At 48.8% G+C, this 23,395-nt stretch overlaps 1 protein-coding gene across 1 annotated transcript; it reads left to right on the top strand.

Moving 5' to 3' along the window:
- The first annotated feature begins 584 nt into the window (after nucleotides 1-584).
- Nucleotides 585-2,030, top strand: LOC123115949 (probable sugar phosphate/phosphate translocator At2g25520). The gene has a single exon (XM_044536976.1). The coding sequence runs from the start codon at nucleotides 709-711 to the stop codon at nucleotides 1,816-1,818; it is 1,110 nt and encodes a 369-aa protein (XP_044392911.1). The 5' UTR covers nucleotides 585-708; the 3' UTR covers nucleotides 1,819-2,030.
- Nucleotides 2,031-23,395: the final 21,365 nt, after the last annotated feature.

Below are 23,395 nucleotides of genomic sequence, written 5' to 3'. Positions count from 1 at the left end.
CTACGTGCACTCATGTCATTACAGACAATACGAGCAACCACACACAGTACGTAGAGGCGTTGCTACGATGCAGGAAGAGGATATGCACACAACCAATCAACATACAGACGATGGTTCTTTACATATGCTTAACCAGGCAGGTCACAGTGGGACAAATATGTAAAGTGCCTAAAAACGATGTGAACAACCAAAGACATCCGAACAAGTCGAAACTCGGCCAGGGAAAGAGGCCTACGCTCCAGCCCATTCAGCGGGCGTTGATTGAGAATGTTTTCATCGAGTGGCTTTGATGGAGTCAACGCGATCGTCCGGGGCACCGGGCATCAAGCGTGTAAAGCGATTTTCTTATCGAGATTTGCGAGTGTATGCATACACTAGTGGTGCAAGTGTGCATTTGACTCCACATTTGTACTTCCTTGGATCCTACGTTCTGAGAGCTGACCTTGGTAATATTTTCAGTTTCAATTGCTACCACCACCCCTTCCTTGGATTCTACTAGTACTACAGAAGTACAGATTGATAATAGTACAAGTGAGACGCACCGCACGTAAAGGTTCCATGATTCGGCAAGCTGCTGAAACCTGTGCCAATGTTGTTAAATAAACGTCGAACCGCGCGTCTCCTAGTCAACACCAAAGCTCACCGCGCGGCCGGGAAGCTTCACCACCAGTAGCAACCACCGCGCGCTTCCATACCCTAGTCGCCCCAATGGGCGTCGCCGGCGGCGATGGCAGCACCAAGCCCTCCGCGGCCGCCATGGACGTCGAGTCCTCGACGGCGGTCGTGGCGCAGCCGACCTCAGTGCTGAGGTCCGTGCTGCTGTCCTACGCGTACGTGGCCGTGTGGATCAGCCTCAGCTTCACGGTGATCGTGTACAACAAGTACATCCTCGACCCCAAGATGTACGACTGGCCCTTCCCCATCTCGCTCACCATGATCCACATGGCCTTCTGCGCCTCCCTCGCCGCCGCGCTCGTCCGCGTCTTCCGCTTCGTCGACCTCCCCGCCGACCCGCCCATGACGCCCTCGCTCTACGTCGCCACCGTCGTCCCCATCGGCGCGCTCTACGCGCTCTCCCTCTGGTTCTCCAACTCCGCCTACATCTACCTCTCCGTCTCCTTCATCCAGATGCTCAAGGCGCTCATGCCCGTCGCCGTCTACTCCCTCGCCATCGCCTTCCGCACCGAGACCTTCCGCAGGGCCTCCATGCTCAACATGCTCGGCATCTCCGCGGGGGTCGCCGTGGCGGCCTTCGGGGAGGCGCGCTTCGACGTCTTCGGCGTCACGCTCCAGCTCGCCGCCGTCGCCGCCGAGGCCACGCGCCTCGTGCTCATCCAGATACTGCTCACCTCCAGGGGCATCAAGCTCAACCCCATCACCTCGCTCTACTACATCGCCCCCTGCTGCCTTCTCTTCCTCACCGTGCCGTGGACGTTCGTCGAGCTGCCGAGGCTGCAGGCGGCGGCCGCGGCCGGGATCGTCCGGCCAGACGTGTTCGTTTTCGGGACCAATTCGCTGTGCGCCTTCGCGCTGAACCTGGCGGTGTTCCTGCTGGTGGGGAAGACGTCGGCGCTGACCATGAACGTGGCAGGGGTGGTCAAGGACTGGCTGCTCATCGCCTTCTCATGGTCGGTCATCCAGGACACCGTGACACCGGTGAACCTCGCCGGCTACGCCATTGCCTTCCTTGGCGTCGCCTACTACAACCACGCCAAGTTGCAGGCGCTAAAGGCAAAGGAGGCCGAGAGGAAGCAGGCTGCCGAGGCCGGTGCGCGACTTCTGACGCCGGAGAAGGAGGCAAATGCGCGCAAGAACTGAAGCCTCCCCTCGCATGAGTATCATACACATGGATTGGACCCTCCAAAAGCAAAGGCAACACATGGATTGAAAGAGTTCATTATTTGTGCTAGTTCATATAAATTTTTCAGCCGTAGGATGTCCGAACTACTGAGTTAGTTCAAGTTCAATTGCATGCTTACAATTATACTTACAGGAAATGTAACTGATTGGCATTTGTTTTAAGCCTATAATTCTACCCCATTTTTAAATAGCCCGCTATAGCTCCGCTATAGCACGCTATAGAGTTTACAAAAGGTCTTGCGCTAAGAGACTTTGGTCCAAACAAATGAATAAACATTTTAAATAGCGCGCTACGCTATAGCATTTAGAAGAGGTCCGCCGCTAAGATGCTTAGCGCGCTATTTAAAACTATGATTCTACCTTAGAGGCAAGCACCCATCAACTTTTTTTTAGAGTACACCTAGGTGTACCTTAGCTTTATATAGAAGGCATAAATTTGGTTAAGAAAGCTACCACTTGATGTGAACGAGTGTAGCATCAACACCACACCACCAAAGGCAAACACTACCGCAAAGCAACCTTTTTAGAGAAAAGGCATGCGCCGAACTTTATGAATAAAGCCACCAGGCAGTGTTCCGAAACAACCATCCAACCAGACCAACAAACACAACGTTGTCCCAGACAAGGACCCGCCCAAATTTTTAGATAGAGAGATACATGGCACCCAGGCCAACACACGGCACGCAGGGCGGAGAGATGAACAGCGACATAGCCAGCAAGTAATGAAAGGAGATGCAAAAGCAACAACGCAACATGCTCCTGTCTGGATAAGGAAGACACCGAGGCCCGCACTTTAGATATTAGAAGATCAAGAGCATCCTGGTAATTTCTTCATTTCTAAATACAAATCTTTTTTAGAGATTTCAATACCACTACTAGGGAAAACCTTATATGCAAAGGCTTATCAGTTAGGCGCTACCGCTAACTAGCAGCAGCGAGGGTGCAAAGCGCACGCTATAGGTAAGACTTAGCAGTAGCGCGGGCCCACGGCCCAAGCGCTACTGCTAAGTGGGCCACAAGGCCACCCCCGGGTCTAGCCTTATTAGCACTGCGGTTTCCTAAACCGCGCTACAACTAATATGCTAGCTGTAGAGCCGGGTCGACGGCCCGCGCTGCTACTAAATCTGCACATGGGCAGGTGGTAGGCTCAAATTAGCAATAGCGGCGGGTGCCAGACGAGCGCTACTGCTATGTCCATTAACCATAGCGCAGTGCGCACGGCCCGCGCTACTACTAAGCCCACCTTATACTACCCCGGCCCGTCGTTTTCCTCCCTCACCACACTCACTCTCACTCCATATCTATGGCGCAGTGCTTTCTGGTCGCCGTCGACAGCCATCACCGCCGCCCGCCGTTGTTGCCCGCGCGCCACCACCTGCCGCCATTGCCCATGCGCCACCACCCGTTGCCGTCGCTCGCGCGCCACCGCCAGTGAGGTAGCTCCTCCTACCTCCCTCCCTCATCCCTCCATCCCTTCTGTCGGTGTCAAAACCGGCGGATCTCGGGTAGGGGGTCCCGAACTGTGCGTCTAAGGCTAATGGTAACAGGAGGAGGGGGACACAATGTTTACCCAGGTTCGGGCCCTCTCTATGAAGGTAATACCCTACTTCCTGCTTGATTGATCTTGATGAATATGAGTATACAAGAGTTGATCTACCACGAGATCGTAATGGTTAAATCCTAGAAGTCTAGCCTACGAGGTTATGATTGTTGTCGCTAAACCCTAGAAGTCTAAACCCTCCGGTTTATATAGACACCGGGGGTGGGGGGGGGGGTAGGGTTGTACAAAGTCGGTTATAGAGAAAGGAATCTACATGTCTGAATCGCCAAGCTTGCCTCCCACGCAAAGGAGAGTCCCATTCGGACACGGGAGGAACTTTTCTATCTTGTATCTTCATAGTCCAACAGTCTGGCCAAAGTATATAGTCCGGCTATCCAAGGACCCCTTAGTCCAGGACTCCCTCAGTAGCCCCTGAACCAGGCTTCAATGACGATGAGTCCAGCGTGCAGATTGTCTTCGACATTGCAAGGCGGGTTCCTTCTCCGAATACTCCAACATAGCCTTCCGAACATAGAAAATGTGTCCGGCTCTGCAAAACAAGTACCACACACCATCGTAGAGAGTATAATATTTCACGATTCCAATCCGCTGACAACTTTTTGTAGCGTGACATCACGCCACTGCCCTGTCATTATTCAAACCGTTTTTCAGCCTGCCGCTCCGTATTTCGAGCTGCGGTTTCATTGGCACATCTTGTCAAAGCAGAGATCGTGTCCCCTTATCACGGGATTCTCATCAATACGGGCATGGGTAACCCAACCGTGTCGTCTGCACGGCGCTTGGGGAATAGGCTGATTTTAAGGCGAGCAGGGAGGCGCATGACTTTACTGCCTTTATATAGGGATAAGGATTCATCCTTGTTCACCTACGCCTTCTCCTTCCTCTGCCCATCCATTCTCGAGCTCCAGCGCCCAAGCTCTTGCCTTCTTCACCCCAAAAAAAGCACTCCAATCATGTCCGGATCCGGAGCTGGAGGCAAGTGGATGCATGGCCTCCTTCGTCAAGAAGAAGGACATCAAGGAGCTCCGGGAGGCCGGGTACCTGGCCAAGGAGATTGTTCACTGACTTCCGGCCAAGGGACAAATCATCCCCACCCCAGAGCCCCAGGAAAGGGTGGTGTTTCTCACACACTTCGTCCGCGGGCTGGGATTCCCCCTCCACCCGTTTGTCCATGGACTGATGTTTTACTATGGGTTAGACTTCCATGACTTGGCCCCCAACTCTATCCTCAACATCTCTGCATTTATTGTCGTGTGCGAGGCTTTCCTCCGCATCCCACCTCACTTCGGACTATGGCTGAAGACCTTCAATGTGAAGCCAAAGGTGGTGAGCGGCTAACAAGCAGATTGCGGAGGTGCCATGGTGGGCAAGATGCCCAACGTCACCTGGCCCAAAGGCTCATTTGTGGAGATTGTCAAAGGGTGGCAGTCGGGATGGTTCTACATCACCGAGCCGCGTGACACCAACTGGGCAGCGGCCCCCGCTTTCCGGTCTGGCGTTCCGATGCGGCTCACCTCCTGGCAAGAGAAGGGCCTAACCTGGGGTTCTTCGAACGAGTTGACAGGGCTCCAGACGTGCGTCCAGAACATGATAAATAAGAGAATCAAGCTCGTCAACGTGATCCCAGTTATGCTCGTTTGCCGGATCCTTCCGTTTCAACGCCGGATGATGCGGGACGCCTCGGAAACGATCTTTCATGGTGCCAAAGAACTCACAAGGATCAGCAACAAACTCACTCGAAACTTGTTTCAACAAACTTTGTTTCTCTCAAGTGGCAAGAACAAGAGGAAACACTCTCAGATAAATTGCAGCGGATAACTAGCTTGGTTTACAAGGATGCAACCCAAACCATGAAGCTTTTGAACCTATGAAGAATCACAAGAGGGAACCACAAGGATCCTATATGAATTGAGGACAGGCCCTCCAATCCACACACACGAGCTAACACTCAACGATACTAGTGCTCACAGCGCAACACAACCTCACCGGCTGTCTACAAACATAAACTCAGAAATCTCATCCCCCCTCCCATGGAACAGCTCGGGAGTATTTATACTAGAAGCACCCACTAGTTAGGTGTGAAAACAACTCAAAAAGAAGGGTAAATTCGTGAGCCCCAAGCTGTAGCAGGAGCAAACTTGTTGAGCCTCGCACTGTAATAAATTCCTGGATAGCTTGCATGGAAACTTGCACAACTTTTGACTCGAGACCTCAAATGATGCACCATTTTTTTTGAATGAAAGCTGACTTCTAAGACCATCTTTTCCAGCCTCTATAAAGTGCTAGATACTTTCAAAATTAATTAGGTTTAGGTGGGAAGTTGCTGCTGGAAATCTGATGTGTCATTTCTCCCAAAATAGGCACCGGAAGCTTCCGAACTAAGATAATGGTTTTGCCCTTGTCTTCCTTGGGATGCTCTAATGGTTCAACATTTGTGCTAGAATTTACCTCACTCTTGGATGCCTTGGTCATGATCTGGTCCACATCATCCTCCCTTCCTTCAAACAAAACCGTCCTCAGTTTTGAGGTATTCTTTTTGGGCTTCTTCACTTGTGGGAATTGCTCAACCTTGAGTACTTGATCCACCGTAGGTTCCAAGACATGGTTCACTCCTTGATGAATGAAAGAATACTTGTTAGACCTCCCATGGTGAGTAGCATCATGATCAAACTGCCACGGTCTTCCCAAAAGAAGATGACAAGCTCGCATTGGCACCACATTACATACCACTTTGTCCACATAACTTCCCACTGAAAATTGCACCCTCAGCACGATGCGTAATCTTCAGCTTACCAACACCATTCAGCCACTTCACATAATATGGCTGGGGCTGCCTCCATGTTGACATCCCAAGAGCATGCACAAGATCACTACTAATGATGTTGTTGTAGCTGCCTCCATCGATGACCACCTTGCAGTTTTTGTCCTTGATCTTGCAAATGGATTGGAACACATTTTGTCGCTGGCCCTTCTCAACAATAGGAGCATCATCATGAGCCACTTTGCGAACCATGAGATTAACACCATCTCCTCCATCTGAACTCAGAGGTGCTCCGGTCTCAAAAGTACAATAATTTGCATCTTTCTTCTCAGATTCAGATTTGTCACTTGAGTCATCGGTGACATATCCATCATTTGTGAGTAAAACCTTCTTCAGATTAGGACAATCCTTCTTGAAGTGACCTCTACCCTTGCATGTATGGCACTGAATATTACTAATGCGAGTGGCAGGAGTATTGGAAGATTCAACCTTTGATGCATTAGCTTCTTTTGTAGTCATCTTGTTGTGTGAGCGAAAATCTGCAGCGACACTTCCGTCTACTTCTCGCTGAGCTGAACCTCTCCAAGTGCTTGATGTATAGGTTTGGCTGCGATTTTGGCGACGCTTCAGCTGCTGCTCTACACGAATAGCTTGATGCACAAGTTCTTGCAAATCTTGATATGTAACCATCTCTATCCTTTCTTGCACATCTTCATTCAGTCCATGAAAGAATCTTGACATTGTGGCCTCCTCTGGCTCATTCACCGCTGTCCTAATCATCAAAATCTCCATCTCTTTATAGTACTCATCAACACTAGAATTACCTTGGCACAACCGTTGGAGTCGATTGTACAAGGTTCTTGTGAAATGTTCAGGAACAAACCGTCTCCGCAACAGATTTTTCATTTGCACCCATGTCTCCGGACGACCTCCAGCACGACACAATTGGTTCCACCAAATCAAAGCATATCCAGTAAACTCAATGGATGCATATCGTACCTTCTTCTCCTCCGTATAGCGGTGGCTGTCAAAAATCTGATCCACACGCATCTCCCACTCCAAATAATCATCGGGCTCGGTTTTCCCATTGAACGATGGTATGGTAAGTTTGAATTTACCAATCCCATCATCTTCATGGTCACGATGAGCACGCCCATGACCTCTTCCTCCCATGGCAAAGCCTTCTTGGCCTTCTCCGCGATGATCATGATGAACACGTCGTGGTCGAGGCTCGTAGTAGTTTCGAGCATCATCGGAGTGGTCGCTCCAATGCTCTCCATGGTGGTCCTGCTGTATGGGGAGTTGTCGATGTCGACCCCGTGCCGCAAGCCCATCTCGTGGTGGCGACGGTGGCGCCCAAGTAGCACCTCGCTGGTCGTAGCGAGCACGCCGAGGTGGTGCAGCGTAGTAGCTATGAGCATCACCCGAGTAGACGTGGTTGTGCTCTCCATGCTCCTCCTCAAGGTGGCGTTGGCCCTGCTGTTCGGGGATTTGTCGATGTCGACCCCGTGCAGCAAGCCTATCTCGACGGAGTTCCTCGGTGAGGGAGTCGATTCTCCGGCCAAGGTTGGTCTCCACGGCCGATATGCGCCTCTCCACCTTGTTCAACACATACTCTCGTGTATCCTCCAATGCCAACACATAGGCGGGCTGCAAGCTTGGATCGTACACGGGAAGTGGCAGCTCCTCCTCCACGAGGTGCCTACCTCCATGCACACCATCAACACTGCTGGATCTCCTCGAACCCATGGAAGCTTCTCAAGAACAAAATCAGCAAGAGAGAAAATAGCACCGCGAACAACCTAAAGCTCTGATGCCAAGATGATGCGGGACGCCTCGGAAACGATCTTTCACGGTGCCAAAGAACTCACAAGGAGCAGCAACAAACTCACTCGAAACTTGTTTCAACAAACTTTGTTTCTCTCAAGTGGCAAGAACAAGAGGAAACACTCTCAGATAAATTGCAGCGGATAACTAGCTTGGTTTATAAGGATGCAACCCAAACCATGAAGCTTGTGAACCTATGAAGAATCACAAGAGGGAACCACAAGGATCCTATATGACTTGAGGACAGGCCCTCCAATCCACACACACGAGCTAACACTCAACGATACTAGTGCTCACAGCACAACACAACCTCACCGGCTGTCTACAAACATAAACTCAGAAATCTCATCCCCCCTCCCATGGAACAACTGGGGAGTATTTATACTAGAAGCACCCACTAGTTAGGTGTGAAAACAACTTAAAAAGAAGTTTAAATTCGTGAGACCCAAGCTGTAGCAGGAGCAAACTTGTTCAGCCTCGCGCTGTAGTAAATTCCTGGACAACTTGCATGGAAACTTGCACAACTTTTGACTCGAGACCTCAAATGATGCACCGCTTTTTTTGAATGAAAGCCGACTTCTAAAACCATCTTTTCCAGCCTCTATAAAGTGCTAGAGACTTCCAGAATTAATTAGGTTTAGGTGGGAAGTTGCTGCTGGAAATCTGATGTGTCATTTCTCCCAAAATAGGCACCGGAAGCTTCCCAACTAAGATAATAGTTTTGCCCTTGTCTTCCTTGGGATGCTCTAATGGTTCAGCATTTGTGCTAGCATTTACCTCACTCTTGGATGCCTTGGTCATGATCTGGTCCACATCATCCTCCCTTCCTTCAAACAAAACCGTCCTCAGTTTTGAGGTATTTTTTTTGGGCTTCTTCACTTGTGGGAATTGCTCAACCTTGAGTACTTGATCCACCATAGGTTCCAAGACATGGTTCACTCCTTGATGCATGAAAGAATACTTGTTAGACCTCCCATGGTGAGTAGCATCATGATCAAACTGCCACGGTCTTCCCAAAAGAAGATGACAAGCTCGAATTGGCACCACATTACATACCACTTTGTCCACATAACTTCCCACTGAAAATTGCACCCTCACACGATGCGTAATCTTCAGCTTACCAACACCATTCAGCCATTTCACATAATATGGCTGGGGCTGCCTCCATGTTAACATCCCAAGAGCATGCACAAGATCACTACTAATGATGTTGTTGTAGCTGCCTCCATCGATGACCACCTTGCAGTTTTTGTCCTTGATCTTGCAAATGGATTGGAACATTTTGTCGCTGGCCCTTCTCAACAATAGGAGCATCATCATGAGCCACTTTGCAAACCATGAGATTAACACCATCTCCTCCATCTGAACTCAGAGGTGCTCTGGTCTCAAAAGTACAATAATTTGCATCTTTCTTCCCAGATTCAGATTTGTCACTTGAGTCATCGGTGACATATCCATCATTTGTGAGTAAAACCTTCTTCAGATTAGGACAATTCTTCTTGAAGTGATCTCTACCCTTGCATGTATGGCACTGAATATTACTAATGCGAGTGGCAGGAGTATTGCAAGATTCAACCTTTGATGCATTAGCTTCTTTTGTAGTCATCTTGTTGTGTGAGCGAAAATCTATAACGACACTTCCGTCTACTTCTCGCTGAGCTGAACCTCTCCAAGTGCTTGATGTATAGGTTTGGCTGCGATTTTGGCGACACTTCAGCTGCTGCTCTACACGAATAGCTTGATGCACAAGTTCTTGCAAATCTTGATATGTAACCATCTCTATCGTTTCTTGCACATCTCCATTCAGTCCATGAAAGAATCTTGACATTGTGGCCTCCTCTGGCTCATTCACCGCTACATCAAAATCTCCATCTCTTTATAGTACTCATCAACACTAGGATTACCTTGGCACAACCGTTGGAGTCGATTGTACAAGGTTCTTGTGAAATGTTCAGGAACAAACCGTCTCCGCAACAGATTTTTCATTTGCACCCATGTCTCCGGACGACCTCCAGCACGACACAATTGGTTCCACCAAATCAAAGCATATCCAGTAAACTCAATGGATGCATATCATACCTTCTTCTCCTCCGTATAGTGGTGGTTCTCAAAAATCAGATCCACACGCATTTCCCACTCCAAATAATCATCGGGCTCGGTTTTCCCATTGAACGATGGTATGGTAAGTTTGAATTTACCAATCCCATCATCTTCATGATCACGATGAGCACGCCCATGACCTCTTCCTCCCATGGCAAAGCCTTCTTGGCCTTCTCCGCGACGATCATGATGAACACGTCGTGGTCGAGGCTCGTAGTAGTTTCGAGCATCATCAGAGTGGTCGCTCCAATGCTCTCCATAGTGGTCCTGCTGTATGGGGAGTTGTCGATGTCGACCCCGTGCCGCAAGCCCATCTCGTGGTGGCGATGATGGCACCCACGCAGTACCTCGCTGGTCGTAGCGAGCACGACGAGGTGGTGCAGCGTAGTAGCTATGAGCATCACCCGAGTAGACGTGGTTGTGCTCTCCATGCTCCTCCTCAAGGTGGCGTTGGCCCTGCTGTTCGGGGATTTGTCGATGTCGACCCCGTGCAGCAAGCCTATCTCGACGGAGTTCCTCAGTGAGGGAGTCGATTCTCCGGCCAAGGTTGGTCTCCACGGCCGATATGCGCCTCTCCACCTTGTTCAACACATACTCTCGTGTATCCTCCAATGCCAACACATAGGCGGTCTGCAAGCTTGCATCGTACACGGGGAGTGGCAGCTCCTCCTCCATGAGGTGCCTACCTCCATGCACACCATCAACACTGCTGGATGTCCTCGAACCCATGGAAGCTTCTCAAGAACAAAATCAGCAAGAGAGAAAATAGCACCGCGAACAACCTAAAGCTCTGATGCCAAGATGATGCGGGACGCCTCGGAAACGATCTTTCACGGTGCCAAAGAACTCACAAGGAGCAGCAACAAACTCACTCGAAACTTGTTTCAACAAACTTTGTTTCTCTCAAGTGGCAAGAACAAGAGGAAACACTCTCAGATAAATTGCAGCGGATAACTAGCTTGGTTTACAAGGATGCAACCCAAACCATGAAGCTTTTGAACCTATGAAGAATCACAAGAGGGAACCACAAGGATCCTATATGAATTGAGGACAGGCCCTCCAATCCACACACACGAGCTAACACTCAACGATACTAGTGCTCACAGCACAACACAACCTCATATGGCTGTCTACAAACATAAACTCAGAAATCTCATCCCCCCTCCCATGGAACAGATGGAAAGTATTTATACTAGAAGCACCCACTAGTTAGGTGTGAAAACAACTCAAAAAGAAGGGTAAATTCGTGAGCCCCAAGCTGTAGCAGGAGCAAACTTGTTGAGCCTCGCGCTGCAATAAATTCCTGGACAGCTTGCATGGAAACTTGCACAACTTTTGACTCGAGACCTCAAATGATGCACCGTTTTTTTGAATGAAAGCTGACTTCTAAGACCATCTTTTCCGCCTCTATAAAGTGCTAGAGACTTCCAGAATTAATTAGGTTTAGGTGGGAAGTTGCTGCTGGAAATCTGATGTGTCATTTCTCCCAAAATAGGCACCGGAAGCTTCCCAACTAAGATAATGGTTTTGCCCTTGTCTTCCTTGGGATGCTCTAATGGTTCAGCATTTGTGCTAGCATTTACCTCACTCTTGGATGCATTGGTCATGATCTAGTCCACATCACCGGACATGCTACTTGTGGGAGTTCGATCCGACCAAGCACCAGACACTACTAGAGCTCTTTGACACGACGCACGAAGACATCTGGAAAGTGCTCTTCAAGGCCGCGAGACACCACCGCCCATGACCGAGGATCGTGGGCTTAGCTTAAAACGCCAAGCTAATTCAGTAAGTTCTTTCATGTTTTCAAGGTATACCCTTTATTGGCATATTTTGAGGAAGGAATCTAAGCCTTCCTATCAATTCTTTTAGGCCTGGATAGAGATAGAGGGGAAGATTAACTGTCCGGCTCCGCTACCCGAAGACCAAGAAACCCCACTTCTGACAAAGATGTTGTTTCCGGCGCCTTATGAGGTTCCGCAAAAGAAGGCCAAGGGGACCAGAGATGGTTTCCGTCGCAAGGGCGCTTTGGACGCAATGTCCGAAGACGTCGAGGATCACTCCTCCATCGCTGAAGAGCATGAGGAGGAGGAGGAAGAAGAAATCCATCCCCCCCCCCCCCGCTGGGGGAAGAAAGAATAGGATGGCCTCCACACATGGGGAGGCTGAGGCATCCAAGAAGGGGAAAACTTCCCTTCCGGACAACTCCGCTGCGGCCACCAATAGAAGCGGGGAGTGGGAGCCCAAGGTCAAGCCCCTAGCCAAATCGTAAGTGCCCAGACATAGTAACATATCTGGCCTTTTTTACTTTATTTGTTTTTAATGTGCTGGATCGTGCACTTGCAGTCCAGCTCAGTCCAACATCAATCTATCCTCCGCTTCGGAGGGATCGCTGGACCCGTCGGCGATGAACAGCGGATCCCCTCCACCGACCTCCTCCCCCAAGGCCATGGACAACACCAAGGTGTTGTCTTGAAGGATCCCAGGCTAGGGAGAGGCTCAGGAGACCGTCCCCATGGTGCCGAAGGGTAAAACCTCGGCTGCCGAACACATGGTGGGACAGACCCCTATGGACCCCGACGATGGGGGCCGTATCCAATTCATCTCCCAGCCGAATACAACTCCGGAGACCCAAGTGGCTCCCGATTCAGGCAGGCCGCCTCTTTCGAACGAGGGGGGGGGGGGTGAGCCGACTCCACCGGTGACCTCCGTCCATCCAGAGGCGCCGGATAGATTGCTGGAAGCGCTGCAAGGCGCTTCGATTGTTGAAGAACACTGTTCCCTTATGGGTACGGTGATTGAGAAGATACAGTCCACGAAAAGCGGACTGACCGAAGCCTGCACGAGCCTTCTACAATGCTTTGAGGTAAGTAATGTAATTTCGAAAAGAATGTCACAATATTGATAGTAGCCTTTAATGCTCTATCCGGTGTTCGGAAAGAAAAGCCGAACAAAGGATCAAACAGTTTGCGCAGGAGTCTAACATAATATGTCTATGTGAATAAGCAGGCATTGCTGCTGGCTGCTGCCGCTCATACTGTGGAGGTCTCCGGACTGAAGTAGAACCTGGAGCGGGCGGAGGAAGAGCTCGGCCTCGTGAAGAAGCAGCTGGAGGACAACCAAGGTATGCAGTAACATGTGCGTATATTTAGGAAGGATGTATGGTTCGTGTTGACTAAAGTGTCATGAACTTTATTAGGTGCCACGACCGAAGTAGCGACCCTCAAGAAGGCGTTGCCGGAGGCCGAGGACAAAGCAGCCAAGGAACACCTCGCGCGCGAGAAGCAGGAGGCACGGGTGAGCGAGGTCCAGCAAGAGCTCCAGGACGCCGTCAAGAAGTACGAGTCCTTGGAGCGCAATTTCAAGACGCAAGAGTCCAAGCTTGCCAAGGCCCGCCAGAGTGCACAAGATGCCCGAGCCGAAGCCCAGGGCACCCTCAAAGAAATCCAGGTAGCGAAGAAGATTACGCCGGGTAAGGCTTTCATTATGCAAAGCAGATATGTGAAGGAGACGTTCCTTTTACTTACCCGAATTTGGAGCTCTCCAGGGGCGTTTGCGGATCTACCGCGCAGCATACTAGATGCTGCACAATTCTATCAAGCAAAAGAAGGGAGCTCTACAAAGAAGCTGTTCTGGTATCAATATCTTGGACCAGAACATCCAGTGCCCTTTAGCGACCAGCTGAAACAGCTGGTCGAGCTACATAAGGCGGCCGAACTAGTCATGAAGGACTTAATAATCCGGCTATGGCCTGCCGAGCCCATGCCCAACAGCTACTTCGGACTCGTGAAGTGGCTTGTTAGCGCCTGCCCTCGGCTTGAAGCCATAAAGTGGTCGGTCTGCATTGAAGGTGCGCGAATGGCCTTTGCCCGTGCCAAGATGCACTGGGCGAAGATGGACGCCACGAAGCTGATGACCGAGGGGCCGCCTGAGGGCAAGGAGCACCGCCGACCCGAACTGTATTTTGACAGTGTCCTGGAGGGATCCCGCCTTGTGGCGGAGCAATGTACCAAGGATATTATATTCCCATGAAAACATACATGTTATCCTGTCCTGTAATATGAAACAAGGTTGTTATGTAATATAATGCTTGTTTATTTGGAATTTTACCTCCTGTGCGGCCGTTTATGAAATCTGAGAGTTGGCCAGTCGTCGGCTTCTGCCCCCACATAGATACTACGAGGGTGTGCGGGATAAATCTAAACACTCTTTACTCCAAATTTTGGTCCCTAAAGGAGGTGTTTAGCGCAATGAACAAGGCAATCGGACTATACAGATTTATCACCCTCACTTAGCCATAGGAGTTTGACAATGAAAATTTTGGCGCAGCCCCTGGTATTCGGAAGGCTAAACTTGGGGCGTTATACACGCCTAATCGGATAAAAACCGATTCCTCGCGTAAAGCGAAAAAAATCTCTAAGGATTTGAAACCTCTCGAACAGCTGACCAGCTCTCGCCGCGTCATGACAGTCAATTTTCGGCTTTCTCTACTGAGGTGCTCGTCCAGAAGAACCAAGATACAATCGCAGTAGTTCTCCCTTTACTACTCTAGCCGATATAGCGGAACGTAAGGTAGTAAGCACAGGAGCCGGGCAACCCAACTATTGACCAAAGACATGATTCAGAGTCGATGCATATAATGCTATAAGTTCGGGGTGCCGAACTGTACTGTAAAAGTGTTCAGACTTTATTGTCGTATTGCGGGGCGTGATGAAGCCCCTGGCGAAGTAATGCATACCAGAGTGTACGGGTGCAATTGATAAAAAATACAAAGACAAGCGAGCTACGTGCGGGTATTCAAAACAGGTATAACGATCGTTAGGAGAGACCACATGGGGGTTCCCTTGTACTTCAAAGCTCCTTGCCTTCTTGGTGTGTCCGTCCCGTATAGGTCCGATGATCCGGTTATCAGAAAAGCCTCAAGAAGAGAGAAACCTGAAATGAAAAAAAGAAAAAGTGAAGGTATGCGAATCCAGTGGCGGTTGATCCGCATTGTGGGTCACGGTCTAGTTGTGCCTCCGTCCATGCCCATGGTATTTTAAGTGCGTAGTTATGTACATGCGGCATGAATGTAACCGCTTGATTGGGACTGGGACAGAGGCCGAATTGCTAGTTGCGTTCTAGACGAGCTGGACTGTCCTGCTGCAGAGTAGTTTGGACTCGCTTGACGGTGTCCGGGAGCTTTACTGTTGAATTGAGGTTCTGCCTAGAAAGGTTGCTCTGTACTTCTGCTGGAAGGGCCGCGGTGTGCTCCTCGATATGGAGGGAGTGTTCTGTGTTTCATTGACTGTTATAACACCACGTGGTCCGGGCATCTTGAGCTTGAGGTAGGCATAGTGCGGCACCGCATTGAATCTAGCGAATGTGGTTCGTCTGAGCAGTGCATGATAACCACTGCGGAAGGGGACGATATCGAAGATCAACTCTTCGCTTCGGAAATTATCCGGGGATCCGAAGACCACTTCCAGTGTGATTGAGCCCGTACATCAGGCCTCTACACTTGGTATGACACCTTTAAAGGTGGTTTTGGTGGGCTTGTTCCTTGAGGGATCAATACCCATTTTGCACACTGTATCCTGATAGAGCAGGTTTAGGCTGCTGCCACCATCCATGAGGACTCGTGTAAGGTTGAATCCGTCAATAATTGGATTAAGGACCAGTGCGACTGAACCGCCATGACGGATATTGGTCGGATGGTCCCAGCGATCGAAAGTGATCGGACAGGAGGACCATGGGTTGAACTTTGGGGCGACTGGCTCCATCGCGTAGACGTCCCTGAGTGCATGCTTGCGCTCTCTCTTGGGGATATGGGTGGCGTATATCATGTTCACCGTTTTAACTTGGGGGGAAACTTCTTCTGTCCCCCTGTGTTCGGTGATCGGGGTTCCTCGTCATCGTTATCGCTTTGCGACCCTTTCTCCTTATTATCGGCATTTAACTTGCCGACCTATTTGAAGACCCAGCATTCCCTGTTGGTATGATTGGCTGGTTTATCAGGAGTGCCATGAATTTGGCATGGTCGATCTAGTATGCTGTCCAAACTGGACGGGCCCGGATTGTTTCTCTTAAATGGCTTCTTCCGCTGACCTAACTTAGAGCCACTGAATCCGGCGTTGACCGTCGTGTCTTCGGTGTTGTCACCGTTGTTTCGACGCTTGTGTCTATTGTGTCGGGGCTTGCCGTTGCTGTTTCTGGCTTCAGAGGTGCCAGGTTCGCTTGTATTGTTGTCGCTACGGGCTAGCCAGCTATCTTTGTTCGCACAGAAGCGGGTCATAAGTGCCACGAGGGCTGACATGGACTTCGGTTTTTCTTGGCCGAGGTGTCTGGACAACCATTCGTCGCGGATGCTGTGCTTGAAGGCCGCTAGGGCTTCGGCATCCGGACAGTCGACGATCTAGTTCTTTTTAGTTAGGAAGCGAGTCCAGAATTTCCTGGCTGACTCTCCGGGCTGTTGGATTATGTGACTTAGGTCATCGACATCCGAAGGTCGGACATATGTGCCTTGGAAGTTGTCGAGGAAGGCGTCCTCCAATTCCTCCTAGCTGCCAATGGAGTTTTCGGGCAGACTGTTTAACCAGTACCTAGCTGGTCCCTTGAGTTTGAGCGGGAGGTATTTGATGGCGTGAAGATCATCACCGCGAGCCATATGAATGTGGAGAAGAAAGTCCTCGATCCACACCGCGGGGTCTGTTGTGCCATCATATGATTCGATGTTCACTAGTTTAAACCCTTCTAGGAAATCATGTCCCATTACTTCGTCAGTGAAGCAAAGGGGGTGTGCGGCGCCTCTATATCAGGCCAAGTCGTGACGTAGCTCGGATGGAGCTCATCTGCGGGTTTCGCCTCGGACATGGTTAATTTGTCATGTTCAGCCAGATGGCCGTCGTCGTGCGTTGAGGCACGCCCCCGTGATCCATAGATCGATCTTGTCTGACCTGATCTCTTTTCCAAATTGTGTCAGGTCATGTGTGTATCCCTGAGCTGTTGTATTTCTGTTTGTTCGACGAGGTAGTGCGGGCTGGTGTTTGGCTTGAAGTGCCGCTTTGTCCCGGCCACGTGGTGGTCGGTCAGCCGTATTATACCTTGGTAGGATGGGCACCAGCGCCTCGTCATCAAACTATGGTAACAGTTTGCACTTCGGGTAGCTTTTGGTTGGGCGCTCGAGGCCATATTCCTCGGCTGCCAGGACATCAGTCCATCTTTCATTGAGCAGATCTTGATCAGCTTGAAGCTGCTGCTGCTTATTTTTCAGGCTTCTTGCAGTGGCAATTAGCTGATGCTTAAAGCGTTCCTGTTCGGCGGGCTCTTCAGGCACGATGAAATCTTTGTCACCGAGGCTAACCTCATCCTCAAAGAGCGGAAGGTAGTTGCTATCCTCCGAGTCTTTGTTCATGGCCTGTTCGCCAGGGCTGACTCGCTCAACCTCACGTTCCTCCTGTTCGGAGGTTGGCTCAACGGGGCCTTCATTGTTTTTGGCACCATCCGGAGTGTTGTCCTCTTCTGTGACGGTATTGCTGTTTTTACTACGGCGTGGCTTAGAGCGGCGCCGCTGATGTCGGTGCTTCGGCTGTATCTCAGGAGGTTTATCCTCGACTGGATTTTCATTGTTGCCGTTATTTTCTTTGGGTGTATCCATCATGTATATGTCGTACGAGGAGGCGGCTGTCCAATGCCCTGTAGGCAGTGGTTCCTGATCCTCTCCGGCATCGTCGTCCATACCGTCGATGTCTTCAGAGTCATAGTCAAGCATGTCGGTTAAGTCGTCGACAGTGGCTATAAAGTGGGTGGTGGGTGGGGAACGGATTTCTTCATCATCCACTTCCCATTCGTGCTAGACATAGTTCAGTTGAGAGTCCCCCGACAAGGAAAGGGATTCTAATGAGCTTAACACGCCGCCAAAAGGCGAGTGCTGGAAAATTTCCGTGGAGCTGAACTCCAAGACCGGCGGCCAATCAGGTTTGATGGACGCAGATGCACGCCGTCCGGAGCCCATGGCCGGAGACGAGTCCGAAGTTCCGGTAACACAAGCCCAGCCTGATGTTGGGTCTGTGTGCGGCTCGAGCGCCGCTGAGTCTACAACCTCCGCGGCGGAGTTGAGCTTCCCGTCTTCGGACGATGCAGTCCACTCCGGTTCTAGGGCCAGGACGGTCACAGGCGGTATCTCCTATGTGCGGCCAGATGACAGATCTAGGTCATGTTCATCGTGGTGGCTGAGGACAACTGTCATGGGTTCGAATCCGTCGGAGATCAAGTCTCCGCGGATGTCGGCCACAAAATTCAGGTTTCCAAATCTGACCTGATGGCCAGGGGCGTAGTTATCGATCTGCTCTAGATGGCAAAGCGAGTTGGCCCGCAGTGCGAAGCTGCCGAATACGAAGATCTGTCCGGGGAGGAAGATCTTCCCCTGGACTGCATTGTTGTAGATGATTGATGGAGCCATCGAGCCTATCTCTGACGTCATAGCAGAACTCTCAATGAAAGCACCAATGTCGGTGTCAAAACCGGAGGATCTCGGGTAGGGGGTCCCGAACTGTGCGTCTAAGGCTAATGGTAACAAGAGGCAGGGGACACAATGCTTACCCAGGTTCGGGCCCTCTCTATGGAGGTAATACCCTACTTTCTGCTTGATTGATCTTGATGAATATGAGTACACAAGAGTTGATCTACCACGAGATCGTAATGGCTAAATCCTAGAAGTCTAGCCTATGAGGTTATGATTGTTGTCACTAAACCCTAGAAGTCCAAACCCTCCGGTTTATATAGACACCGGGGGGCTAGGGTTGTACAAAGTCGGTTACAGAGAAAGGAATCTACATATCTGAATCGCCAAGCTTGACTTCCACGCAAAGGACAGACCCATCCGGACACGGGAGGAACTCTTCTATCTTGTATCTTCATAGTCCAACAGTAAGGCCAAAGTATATAGTCCGGCTGTCCGAGGACCCCTTAGTTCAGGACTCCCTCACCTTCTCTCTGTGTTCTTGTAGAATGTAGGTAATTTGAATGTAGGTTTTAGAATGTAGACCTTATAGAATGTAGGTCTTTAATAGAATAATTTTTAGGTCAATTGAGTAAATGTAGTTTTTTTTTACTATTTTAGGTGTTTTGAATAGAATAGAAAATTAATGTCTTTTGATTTAGTAATATAAATTGTTTAGGTATAGAAAGTTTTCAATATAGAAATGTATCGGAATGCCATATGAGAAATTTAGTAATAGAAATTTTTAGTAAGAAAATTTAGGCATGGAAATTTTTAGTAAGAAAATTTAGTTATGCTTCTTAACCAAATGAAATGTTCGGGTTATAAGATATATTGAAATGTTTTTGTCAATATTGAACCATTGAAATGCAATGAGCACCAGTTTGAATGCTCTTGTGCGAATTCTTACGATATGATCTGAATAGAATTTCAAGTTTAAACACCGTTGTATGTTTATGGACATCTTTGTATCGCAGGGAAAATCCAAGTGGCCTATGTTTTGCCAGAGTGTTGATTCATTTCCGTTCCGGCAAATTTCAGGCGCTCGATATGTCGTATTTTAGCAAAGGTCATGCTAGATTTCCCCCTGAATTTTAGCATGACTTGTGCTAGAATATGTAGGAAATATCGAGTGCCTAGGATTTGCTAGAAAGAGAATTAAACGTCATTTCGGGTTGACTTTACTTCTTTCGGGGCTCCATACATAAAAAAAGGGTAGCCCGGTGCATGTAGCTCCCGTTTGCGCAGGGTCCGGGGAAGGGTCCGACCAATTTGGGTCTATGGTACGCAGCCTTTCCCTACATTTCTGTAAGAGGTTGTTTTCAGGACTTGAACCCTTGACCTTATGGTCACAAGACAATAGCTTTACCACTGCGCCAAGGCTCCCCTTCCGGGGCTCCATACATGACAGTCAAAAAATTAGTGAGGGACAGTCTCCACCATATATGAGAGAAGAAGAATGTTGACTATTGCTGGGGGGGTCGCTTCTCCTTCTCCTTGTGCTAGACCTTTGTTATGCACTAGGGGAAGGAGGAGTAGCGAGCATCACCGACGGTCGAAAAATCAGTTAGGGAGTGTCCACCATATATGAGAGAGGAAGAAGAATCCCGACTGTTGTTGTGGGGTAGCTTCTTCTTCATTCTAAGGTGCTAGATATTTTGGTGTAACGCACTTTGGAATGAAAGGAGGAGCTACCATCACCGACGGTCGCAAATGTCAGAGAGGAAGAATCCCGACTGTTGTCATGGGTCGCTTCTCCTTCGTTCCCATGTGCTAGACATTTTGGTGTAATGCACTCGGGAACGAATGGAGGAGCGACCATCACCGATGGTAGGATATACCAGAGAGGGAGTGTCCACCATATATCAGAGAGGGAGTGCCCACCATATACACCACGTGAGATGAGAGTTTTCAAGGAAGACTCGGCAGACCGCAAGTCAACCCGTGATGAATAATAATGATATGTTGTCATCAGTTTCTGGTAATTGTCGTTGATTTATAATCGTTGAATTTTGAACACAGGAAATGTATGATGATGATAGGATCTTGGAGTGCGAGTACTGCTACGATGATTGAGGTTTGTGCGATAGGGAGCCTCACCTGCAAAATGGTAGGTTTTCACCGTGAAGCTGGAAGAGACCTTCGATGTTTTTACGGTACGCAACGACAAGCATTTCATCGTAATTAATCATCACTTGTGCTTCTTTGCTTCAACATGTAGTTTATGTTTTTTTTTCAATTCAACTAGTACATCCCGTGCCATGCAAGACCGTATGTCTTGTAGAAGCCCGGTTTCCAAGACTTTGAGAATATGGAGACGAGGAGGGATCACTTAAGGACTTAACATGGTTATGCATTTTCGGCTAAAAGCTGTACAATGTGGTTAATCACTCCCATTTCGGTTGCTCTAATTGGGAAGCTCTCTGCAAGGCATATGGATTTGAGGAGGATATGCAAATAGCATTTGATATTCGTCCCAAAGATGATGATATTGAAAATAATATTGACATCTGAGTGGATGTGGATATGTCTCCAGTTTTTCCTAAATGTAAGTTTGTCAAATTAATTGTTAAGTTAACTAATATATATTGTAAATTTTAAAATATTTGGTGTTCATCGCTACTAAACTTGTTTATTTATAATTGTCAGCTTATTTCTTATCTTCAAGAAATACTCGGAAGGCTGTAGACAGGACATACTACAACTTTGGCTCCGAGCTTAATTGTGAGGAGAAAGGTTATCTTGTCTCATTCATAGATGATGTTGAGGCCTTTAAGACCAATCACTCAATTAACCCAAATTTTAGTGGATATTTGCCACTAGTCCATGAGATACATGATGGTAACTTCATTGCCAAAAACTATGCTTTTGTTAATGCTGGTAACTTCATTGCATACATTCTTCTTAAGTAAACTACATTGCTAATGATATATGTTACTATTATGTTCTTCAACAAAGGCTCCTAAAGGAGGTTGTGCCTGCCGAAGGCTTACCATAGTGCATACTTGATTTCTTTAAATTATAGAAGGCTCGATATCAAAGAATGGAGCAAAGTAATGAATGCGCACAGACAACCAATTGGAGACAACATGAATGTGCGCAAGCCACAAGTTGGAGATAGGTATATCTCCATTTTGCATTATGGAGATGGACCAGTTTATCTGTTTTATGCTATTTTACCTAGGAGAGAGGAGTAGGTCCTATGTATAAAGAACTATTAGTTAGTGTTGATTATGACTAGTGACCAACTTGTTATATGACTCTTGGACGATAATGATGATGATGAGGAGTTGTCATATGAATATGATGTATTATGATGATAAGTGTTAATATGATGACGATGAATGATGATGATGATGATGATGAGTTATTACGTCATGGGTGAAAGAACCGCAGATTAGATTCAAGTGGATGGATCCATAGTGACATCCGTGGATTAGATTCATGTGGATGGATCCAAAGTGACCAAGTTGGAGCCAACTTGGTCACTTTGGATCCATCCATTTGAATCAAATCCGCGGTTCTTTCACCCAATGATGTAATAACTCATTATGATAAAACATGTATAACGGTGTATGAATACGCCATAAAATAAAACAGAAATGGAATACATAATAATAGTAGTAGCGGGGGGTGGAGCGACGCTGCTAATAATTAGCAGTAGCGCATTCTCTACGCGGCGGTACTGCTAACTGAGTTATCAGTAGCGCGTTCCAAGCCGTGCTACTACTAAATGTTAGTTGTAGCACGGTAGCAGTAGCGCCAGCCCCCGCACTACTGCTAGGCCATTTACCCGCGCTACTACTAGGGTTTTCCCTAGTAGTGTACGGACTACATACAGATGTATATAAACGTTATTTTATAGTGTAGATTCACTCATTTTGCTCTGTATGTAGTTTATATCGTAATCTGCAAAAAAGGCTTATATTTAGGGACAGCGGGAGTACGACACAGAATAGCCTACCCTAAGCTGATACATAACACCGCGTCATGACCGATGCCAGGCACCTCCGAACACCCCCAACTTCCGCAGAACTTCGCTTGTCAACGCACCATCCACCATGAGCGTCTCAGAGAAAGTGGCAGATGAATGGCAGGACTCAATCCAATCCGGAAGACACTGTCTTGGACACACCAATGACGGGCGTACACAGCGCCACGGAGGATCAAAAAGGACCCGCGGAGGATTCAAAAGGACACGGTGAGCACTGGAGGAGAGCAATGAGAATTTAGTCGTGTCTCCAAACACAATTCTCCCAATAAAGGAGCAACGTCGAGGACGCCACCATCATGTCGATCCAAACACCGAATCAAGGCTTCGCCAGGAGACATTGACCAACTCCATGAGAGCGAGGGATATGACAAACACGCTCGTCGATGTCTCCAAGGAGGGGAATGACATCCACGAGTGCTATCACCGCCGGCCCGGCAGAAGCGAGCGAGATTTTCATCCCCGCGTATCCCAACTCCATCCCTCCATGGAATTGATTGCACTATCCAAGAAGCCTCACACCACTGCTACCGCAACACTTACCGACGTAGCTGCAAATCCGAGGACCAACGAGTGACCTCCCGGCAGGGAAACCGTGGCCACACCACCAACTCCTAGCCTGCACGAGGGACTGTAGCCAACCAACACTGCCGGCTAGGTCCAGAAGTACCCACAATGTCCATCGCCTACTCCAAGGGACGACCTTGCGACGACCAGACTTGCCTCTCCATAGAAAAGACCCAGGAGAGCACCACCGCTCGCCATGCCACACAGGGGTGATCGATCGCTCGTTGCTCGCAAGATTCCATCTTAACC

This window comes from Triticum aestivum, chromosome 5B (genome assembly GCF_018294505.1).
Source record: "Triticum aestivum cultivar Chinese Spring chromosome 5B, IWGSC CS RefSeq v2.1, whole genome shotgun sequence".
NCBI classification, from domain to species: Eukaryota; Viridiplantae; Streptophyta; class Magnoliopsida; order Poales; family Poaceae; genus Triticum; species Triticum aestivum.
This window is presented reverse-complemented; position numbering and strand designations above follow the sequence as displayed.

Coding starts and splice junctions, on each gene's coding strand:
- LOC123115949 (XM_044536976.1), top strand. CDS start 709: ATGGGCGTCGCCGGCGGCGATGGCAGCACCAAGCCCTCCGCGGCCGCC.